The sequence below is a fragment of the Lissotriton helveticus genome, chromosome 6 (genome assembly GCF_964261635.1).
Source record: "Lissotriton helveticus chromosome 6, aLisHel1.1, whole genome shotgun sequence".
NCBI lineage: Eukaryota > Metazoa > Chordata > Amphibia > Caudata > Salamandridae > Lissotriton > Lissotriton helveticus.
Window position 1 is genome coordinate 1,588,904,412 of NC_136067.1, and position 9,875 is coordinate 1,588,914,286.

The 9,875-nt window shown below is 47.8% G+C and overlaps 1 protein-coding gene across 1 annotated transcript; it reads right to left on the reverse strand.

Moving 5' to 3' along the window:
* Positions 1–4,157: 4,157 nt before the first annotated feature.
* LOC144762797 (uncharacterized) lies at positions 4,158–9,400 on the reverse strand. The gene is made up of 5 exons (XM_078648067.1): positions 8,748–9,400; positions 6,630–6,729; positions 6,410–6,508; positions 6,129–6,269; positions 4,158–5,947 (listed from the first exon to the last, which is right to left on the reverse strand). The coding sequence occupies exons 1-5, from the start codon at positions 8,799–8,801 to the stop codon at positions 4,158–4,160; spliced, it is 2,184 nt and encodes a 727-aa protein (XP_078504193.1). The 5' UTR covers positions 8,802–9,400.
* Positions 9,401–9,875: the final 475 nt, after the last annotated feature.

Below are 9,875 nucleotides of genomic sequence, written 5' to 3' on the forward strand. Positions count from 1 at the left end.
TTCACGACTATGGTTTTAGCATTCTCAGAATCGTCTGCTGTAGCGTATTCATGCACCAGATTCTTCAAACTATCAAAATTGATTTTTAGGGTGTTGCTGACATTTAATGTTATCCCTTTGACCTTCATACACACCTTGTTCTTGTTGGTACGGTAGCTGTATGTTTTAGGTCCGGAGGACGTAAATTCTTTTATAAACTCATCCTTATCTAGCTCACTGGTTAGATTACCCAGATAATCTCCCAGAGGGGGGTCTTCATCCCCCGGCTTGCTCAGAAAAATCACAGAATCTGTATCGTGATACAAGCAGCGATCCTGGAGCTTATCCATAACCCCGTAAAGCTCTAGACGAGCGTGGGCAGTCGTGAAGCAGGCTATGAAAATGTTTATGTTGTTACTCGATGTGGGGTACTCTTGGGCGTATTTCCAACACAAAGCAGCGGTATCGTCATCGATAAAGTCGCAGCTGGACACCTCGTAGCATGGGGCAAACAGGTACTTGAACAGTTCATCAGGATCTGATATTAAGGTAGTATTTGAAAGGTTTGTGCGCTGTGCAAATTTTCCCCATAAGGAGTTGAGACAGAGTTTGGCTAACTGGCGGCGTGCAGGATTGACCTCTATCAGCTGGGGGCGTAAACGGATACCCTCGTGAGCGTAGTAGTCGTCGATGTATTTCTGTTTTGCATCCTGACTAGTACACCATTCAGGATACCCTGAGGCCTCCTGTTTGTCTCTGAGAAACAAATTAATGTAGGGGGCAAAGAGTTGTGTTGTAGTGCTCTTAAAATGCCACACTTCGTGCACTCTACCTAGCCTGTACCCTTTCTCTAAGGCAGCTTGTACCTCGATGCTACACCAGGTCCCTGTGAGCATCCTTTGTTCATCGGTGTGTCTGCAACCGTCAACTTCTTTAAGCATCGCACATGTTCGACAGAGGGGGAACATCAGCTTGCCATCGACTCTGCATGGTAACACCGGGAAGTAAAGCTGCTTAGGAGGATAGATTTCACATTTGATAAGCCCAAAGTATTCGGATAGGGGCTTAAAATCTCTATAGATGATGGTGGGATGACCCAGCGGGTACAACTTCATCTTGTTCACAAAAGGGTACAGACTGGTGAAATCATAGTAGTGCATTTTCTCACCCTCACCAGCGGCCTTGTACAGTTGTATGGCATTTGTGCGCCCCCCAAATAAGGCATCGCGGGGTTCCAGAGGTGTGGGTAAATCACGGTTCTTAAGAAAAGAGCAGAGGTCTGTGTCGGTTTTTAACATGTCTAACCACTCGTGCTCCCAAAGAACTCGCATAGCAAAGCCCTGGTTTTCAACATACTGTGCCTTTGTCAGAGTACGTCTGTATAAGTGTTCAAATTTGGACCCCAGCATTTTGTTATACTCGTGGGGCTTGTAACACTTGGGGCATCCGTGGTAAAAACAACCGTTGAATTCAAAGGCCGTCGGCACACCGTTAATTACAGAGAACCCGTCCAGGTAATAGGGCCCCAGGCGGTATTCACCACCCTGTAAGGCATGTTGAATTTGTATGTCTTCCTTCTCAGAGACGTGCATGAGCCACTGGATAGAGGGGGTTGAATAACGTTTCTGTTTACCGTTATAGAGGTCTGGCGGTACTAGAGCTATAGTTTCGGGCCTTAAAAACATGTGTTTGTAGATGGACATACACATGGATGCCAGAGTGACGTTTTGAAATGGGTCTATGTATTCGACCGCATGCCGCGTTTCAGGGGTTTTGGATTTCAACACCGTTACTTCTTTAGTCATAGACACCACAGCATCTCTGAAGATGTTACAAGCTTGCCGCAGGATCATTACATCAGCCTGACAATAAGCTTTCAACTCTGTTTGAAAGTGAAACGCCTTTTCACGGTTTTCAGAGTACCATTGTAGAAAGCTCACTTTCTCATCAGGCATCATGTATTCCACCCCGTAGCTGTCGGTAGGAGGCATGGGTCCCACATAATTCTGATTAGCCCAGGTGTTAAAAAAGTGTGGAAAATAACCTTTACACCCAGGGAACCCAAAGGCCTTTGGCAGCTTGCTCAATTTCATGGGTAGGAAATTCAGGGTGTCCATGAAGCGTATTTTTAAAGGGCATACCGTCATCAACATCAGTTTAGACCCCTGTGTTATGAGTTCCACCGGTATCTTTTCACGAATCATGTCTCGTAGAATAAAGAAGGAGTCATAGGCTTTCGAGTTGTGGGCGAGCATGGTATATCCTTGGAATTTGGCTTGAATGAAAGTGCTCAGGAAATCACCAACGCACGTTCGTCCCTCAAACTCCCAGCTGTCGTCGGAAGTTAGATGGTGGGCGTAAATATAGTTAGGTTGGTGTACCCCCGTCTCTTGTGTGCACTCTATATCAAACACTATATAGTCCTCGGTCTTGGTCTGAGGTAGACCTTTAACCATATAACACTGATGGCTGGTGCCTGCCTCGTAAGACACATGACAACGGGGACATATCATGCCTTTGCACTTGTGATCCGTTGCCACATACCGCCCACACTCACTGCAGTCCTTTTTAGGGACGCATGTGAAAGATTTCTCGTGTATGCTCAAGCAGTTTTGCGAGCGACAAAACATCCTACATGTGCCGCACCTCACCTTCAGGGTAGCGTCTTCTATACAGCCGTCCCTCTGACACATCTTGCAATGCATTTCACATTGGTGGTATGTTTTATTGCTGTATATATGGTCACAGTGGGCGCACACATTCCTGACACCCAAAAAACCTTTAAGGTTCAAGATGCCGTAAAAATGATTTTCGGCGTGGAGGACATATACGGTCTTGTTTCTCACAGGGCCCCCTGTTGTAAAGTACTTCCAGGAACCGTTGTGATGAAGAACTTTCACCGTCACGGCGAAATAGTTCTCAAAAAGACCTATATCGCCAAAGCCGACCATTCGGTCAGGAGGTATTTCAAGAACCTCATGGGCTTCAGCAGCTCTAGACATGATGACAGCGTCAGGGGTCTTGCGAGCCATCAGCAGCCCCACGATGCTGGCCGCCAGACATGTGTTGGCAGAGGGGCTGTTAAAGTTGAGCAGCCACCTCTGTTTCTTACCAATTATTTGACTGTAGAGTATGCTCTTTAAAGGTCTGGAAACACCACCCTCACGCCCCCGTACAATGAGGGCTATGACTCTAAAAGTGCCATAGGCGACTAGTTCTGCCTTACTCTGTAAAAGCCTTGAGAGGTTTTCTAAAAATTGCACAGCGTCAAAAACATCTCGGGCCTTCCGCCTGGTGAACAACGGAGTGTCAAAACCCTGCCCCTGGAAGCGGAGTTGGAAAAAGTCATTAGGCCCCACATTGTGTAACAACCTTTCTATGAGCTCCTGCACAGCCTGATGTATAGCCAGAACACCCTGATCGGATGATGTTATTTGATGGATGTTAATAAATCTAAACTCCTCATAGTGTTCTACGGCCCTAAACCTCTCTACATTGCGAGTGTAACTTCTAACACTCTCTAAACACAAGGGCTCTGGGCCCTCAGCAGTAGGAGTGTGAATTGCGGAGGTGTTCTCTGTTGTGTCATTTTGGGGGGTCCTGGTGGGACCTGTCTCAGGAGTCCTTGTAAACCTGCGGGTAGCGCATATTCTAGCCTTCTTCAGCTTATTTATTAAGCGCCTGCGTTGCTTTGTACTATTAAGCCACTTTTTTTTTCTTTTACGACCCCAGGCTTTTCGAGATACCATGCCCCAGCCTATCTGAACAGGTTGGTTGGTGTCATTGTACGCCTTGTTCATGGAGGCCGCTGCTACAGTTCCACCCCTAGGTCCTTCTGAATGTTGCTGTGTTTGGAGTTTTAAAGTCCGCCCCCCTACCCCCTTCAAATGGCCGACCCTCGGTATGTTTGACCCTGCACCTATGTATTGTCGGCGGTAAAGTGTTGGTTTATATGTTTCAGGAGCTGTTCTTGAAACTATGGGCCCTTGTTTGAAGGGGTCGAGGGAAACAGATGTTTCTTGTTTGAAGGGTTGTGAGGCATCAGATGTACGCTGCTTGAGCAGTCTTAAGAAGCGTGCAGACTTTGTCACTAACCTCTGGACCTTACGGGTATATTTTGGGGGCCTCTTATGAGCACCACTGGCTGTGGGGGTCTTTAGGGGCCGGTGTTGCCATAGTCACGCCCGTATAGCATGTATGTCTGCCACAGCCGCCTGACACTCCTGGATGATCACTTTTTTACACACCCCAACCCTTTCCACGATCTTCTGATGGGCCATACTTGTGTACAGGGGCTTGTTCACCCCCACCACCCATTTTAGGTTTGCGGCGAGCGCCTGGCGTTTTAGTTTTCGAACAGCCATCTGCATCTCTTTTACATGACCCTCAAATACCTCATATGTGTTTACAGACCCCTCTTGCGCCTGCTTAGAGGGCCCCACCTTGCGAGGCATTATAAATGGCTGCAACGTCTTAGGACCATCTATACTGCTAACAGCCTTAGCACCATTCTGTAAAGCCTGTTCCGATAGTGTTCTAGAAATAGGACCCCCCGGCGAACGCCCTGGTGCGGACAGGAATGGAACATTGCAAACTTTGTATGGAAAAAGCGGCTGTACCCCCTGGGCCCCCGTGGTCTTGTCATCCACACTTATTGCTGAGGGCTGTGTGGGGCTTACGACGGCCGCGGGGCTGGACCCGGGACTGTACACGTGGCTGGCAGCGGGGCTGGACACAGGCCTGTACACGGGGCTGGCCGGTGGGCTGGACGCGGGACTGGACACGGGACTGTACACGGGGCTGGCAGCTGGGCTGGACGCGGGGCTGGGCGCGGGGCTGGCAGCAGGGCTGGTGGGGTCGTATGCCCCCGGAGGGGTACTAGGGGACAATGGGTATGAGGATTGTGAGGAGCTGTCGTTATAATCAGGGGTCCTAGCTGAAATGCCTGTGTCAGGGTGTGCTGACCTGTTAGCTGGGTTCTGTAAACCCGCTGTGCTCAAAGACCCCTGGGACACCGCTTCAGGGGTTCTACCTAGGCTGTCTACCACCCCCCTAATCAGCTCAAGAGCTGGGGTGTTCACGATAGAAGGCCCTTCTAGGGGTTGCGTGTTATTACCCGTTGAGACCCTAGGCTGTGCCTGAACACTTACAACCGGCTTTGGGGGCTGCTCAGGGGCGTGTACCTCTACATGTACAGTTATTTTATTTGGTACTGTCTGGGGTTTCAGGATGCTGGATGGATCCAGCGTTGCATTATGGTTGCTGAGGGACGCTGCTATCTGTAGCTTAGGGACCCCCGGTTTCAGCTTCAGATGTTTTCTTGAGAGGCGCGATGTTTTAGGGGGCTGTGGCGGCGCCATCTCTTCTACATCCACAGCTACAACTACCGCCTCCTTGGGGCTCACGGGTGTATAGGCCTCATTCAAAGGTTTAACAGTCTTTTTTACAGATAGGTCTAAGGGGCTATCATGGGGTTCAGGGGTCCTAGGTTTCTTCTTCTCGGGGCTTAAGGGCTTTGCCTGGACCTCTGGGAGCATCGGAGCCGTCTTCTTTAAGTTTAAGGGTTCTGCTTGGGGCTCTGTGAATACCTTGGAGGACTTCACACGTTTTAAAGGGTTGGGAAGGTTCTCTGAGTCCTTATGTTTCTTCTTAAGGGCGGCAGTGATTGAGACACCTTTCCCTTTTGATACGCTGAGAGGGCCCAGACCCACTGTAGCTGTTTTACACAGACCCTGCCCTGTGTTATCTGTGTTTGTCAAGACTCCGCCAGTGCTGACTCCACCCCTGTGCAGAATAGATTGGTGTAGAGGATTGTTCATCATGTTTGGTGTGTAGTGCGCGGAGACTTTTTCGTGGCGTACACGCCTACTCACACCTTTTGTAGCGCTTCTGTTGTTCTGGACGGTTGCTGTTATGTCCCTTAAGGGCTGCGCCGACCTCTCTTCAGCAGCATGTTTCTGAGCCGCTTCTAAAATATAAACAGAAAAAATATATATGTTAGAGAAAGTATAAAAAGAACACACACACACACAATCCTAAGTTCTACACCGCCGCCTTTTTATATAGGCCTTGCTACAAGTCGTTGTACCCTTCTGCTTGAGAGTCTGTAACACCGATAGTACTTTTCACACCCTTTGTAACAAACACACCTGATAGAGGTCTTTTTGCAACTCCTTTCTTTGACGGTGGTCCCACTTTAGAAGGTAAAGCTTTCCTCTTCAAAGGGCTTTCTTTTGATTCTCGCGATGCCTCTTGTACCTCGACGCCGTTCGGGCATAACGTGGGGGTGCCTGTAAAGAAAAAATAATACCCCGCCTTAGTCATATTTCTGAGGAGTCCCACTATACACCATCAGGGTCAGGACTGTGGCCTACCCCTCCAACTCCCCAGCGTCTTAGACAGTTTAAAATAACAGGGGCTTTTTAATTACATGTAGGAACTGAAGTGTTTTGCACACTGTTCAGAGCGTCTTGAGCCTCGATGTACTCCATAAGCTCGTCAAAAGCTTGTTGTAGGTCAGGGTCATAAGCTGTAAAAGCATACATACATGAGAGCCCATTAGAAAAAGAGAACTTCTGAGAGACTGGTGTACAAAACTACGTAGAACTACATAACTCTAAATATATATATATATATATATATATATATACCTGGCTGTGGGGTCGACAGGTGACCAGCGTTGCTAGTTATTACAGCTGGGTCCAGCGCCGGGGGCACATTGGTGACGGTTGCATTTGCAGGGTCTTGCATCTGTATTAAACATTAAATTAAAAAAAGAAATAAAAACGGTTTTAGTAAACGCTTACAGCGGCAAAGCATGTATTGTAATAGTTATGCACCCTTGGGGATAGCGTTAGCAAACATTTTAAAATAAATAGAAGCACCCTACGCCATATCCTGTAATTCTGGGTACATGACTTAATGTACCACCAACATCCTACCTTGCGACCATTGCGCCTAAGTGCTGGGCACTCTTTTGTAACATGTACACGCCTCTTTTCTCTTGTAACACCCTGCTTGCGCCCCTCTTGATTACGCCACATTGTCTACCACGTATTGCAGTATTATACCTCTACCTGTAACCTGCACACATTGCACTTTTTTTCCTCATGTAATGCCCCGTTTGATAACGCCTGTATTTTGTTTGCTCACCATTGAATTTTTTTGTCCATGTAACTTATCGCCTGCTCTTGTAATTTGCGCTAACAACCAGTATTTTTTTCTGTTTGTATCTTTTATGTAACACCTGTAATTCTTAGACCTTATGTTTTACATAAGGCTCTTGTGTAAAGCGCTTTGACACATTCCAATGCTAACTCTCAGTCTCACATATATTGCAGTATTATACCTCTATATTTTATTTTGTACGCTTTTTGTAACCTGCACACGTCACTTTTTCCGCCTGCAATGCATCGTTTGCTACCTCTTGTATTTTGTTGACTCACGATTGTCACTTTTGTAATGCACCGTTTACTACCTCTTATACTCTGTTGGCGCACAATTGTAATTTTGCTTCATTTAATGTAAAGTTTGCCTTTGTATTTTGCTCACTTGTAATGTTCTCATGTAGCAGTTCTGTTCCTATTGTGAAGCGCTCTAACACCTTCGTGTTCGCGCTATCTCTCAATAAATAAAATAAAAAAACACACACCGGGCCTGCAGGCTTGGCCCGCCCCTTCAGTGATGTCACCAGCTCATCACTGGTGGGGGCGGCCCTAACCCTGCAGCCCCGGAGAAGCTCACGCCGCCATGCTGCCGCTGCTGGATCCACGTGGGGCCGTGGGAAAATGCCCACAGGACCCCTCACAGCACCAAGGACACCGGAGTCCGCCCCCCAGAGTCCCCCGAGCAGCGCCCCGATGCAAGGGGCTCGGGGATATATTTTAAAAAACGGCCCAATTATGCACACGGGCTCCCGGAGCCCCACCGGGCGCCCGGAGCCCACCCCCTAGAGCCCCCCCCGAGCAGCGCCATGGTGAAGCGGGCTCGGGGCATTTTATTTTAAATAAGAACGGCCACGGAGGCCCTGGGACACCGGGAGACCGGCACCCCGAGCAGCGCCATGGTGAAGCGGACTCTGGGGCATTGTTTTAAAAATAACGCTGCACTAGGGACCCAGAGACCCCCAGGACACACAGAGACAGCCCCATAACACCCCAAAGGACTATGGCGACCCACCAGGAGCCCCCCCTCGACAACTGGCCCCCGGGTTTATTTATTTTTTAAATACAAGGCCCTCAGGACCCCACCAAGGAGCAGCAAGGACCCCCGGAGCCCCCCTGGACCCCTCCAACTCTCTACAGCGGTTTGGTGAGTGCAACAAGGCATTATTTATTTTTAATTATATGCCATGTATATTATTTAAAGCCCCTATGGTACCGTTACAGTGTAGTTAAATGTTTCTATGAACTGTAAAATGCACGTTTCCCCTCTGCATGTACCCTCCTAAGACCTACAACATTATGCCCTTAAATAAAAAAACGCCTGCAAACTCTGCGCCATCCCCCACAACACCACCCCTATTAACATTAATTGTCTACACACATAGCTTTAAACTCAAACCTTCAACACAGCCTTTATTCATTTTAAATACATTTACATTTCACGTCTTGTAAAAAACTTCATTGGCACCTTTATTCACATTAAACACAACACATCGCCTTAAACATTAACAGTTTACAAAGTACTCTTTAGCATTTTCAAAACTACAGTTTTGTATACTTTTAACACCACATAAACATACATCCTTGCGCCCATGCTTTATTTACCTTCTCTACATGTTCACAGGCGGCGTCAATCTGGGAAAAGTTGCTCGGGTCCATTCTTGCCTTTAAGTTCCAAGGGTTGGCGCTGTGACTCCAAGACAGTCCACTTGCTCCCCAAGGGTGTTGAAGGGCTTGTTGGTGAAGAAATACTCAAAGTGCAACAAAAAAAAAAAGCAATCCACAGCAGTCGCTCCCAGAAGTTTTTTGAATGGGTGTTTGACAGTGTTCCATGAGGGGCCTTTTTATACCTGTCCATGCATGCTAATTAGAAGCCCCCACACCCCTTATGACTTGAGGGGGTTTAGAACAATGTCTTGGGGTCTTTGGATGGGAACTTTTTTTCTATGCTTGCACAGTTTACGCTGTATACATCTGTTACTTACATTCATGGCTTATCTTGGGGAAGAGAGACCCCCGGGAACCGACCTTTGCCCCATCACTAAACCCATCACATGTCATCTTTCCAGCCAGAGTCATCAAGTCCTGGCCTAAACTGTCACAATTCCGGCCAGCATGTCCAGTTTCGACCCTGGGGCTTTGGAGGTGTGTGAATTACGTCAGAGCACTTAGCCTTCTGCTTCAGGTTCTCATGGGAAGACTTGCCATGACATCTGTCTTTTTCACCTTGCACAGTTTACGCTGTATACATCTGTTACTTACATTCATGGCTTATCTTGGGGAAGAGTAGGGTGCTTGGGGCCATATTTTAAAATGGCTTATCTTGGGAAGTAGAGACCCCCTGGAACCGACCTTTGGCCCATCACTAAACCCATCACATGTCATCTTTCCAGCCAGAGTCATCAAGTCCTGGCCTAAACTGTCACAAATCCGGCCAGCATGTCCAGTTTCGACCCTGGGGCTTTGGAGGTGTGTGAATTACGGCCGAGCACTTAGCATCCTATTTCAGGTTCTCATGGGGAAACCTTGCCATGACATCTGTCTTTTTCAACATCTCAAAGCTCAGGGTGGCTGAACATGGCTTGTGCTTTTTAAAACACACTATGGGTTTCCCAACAGCTACAATTTAAAAGCTCCCCTTTTTTTTTTTCAAACATAAAAAAACATCTCCCAACACACAGGGTTGGGGACTCAGGCCTGTTCAGCAGCTGTTCAGCCTGCAGCTGTCTGCAA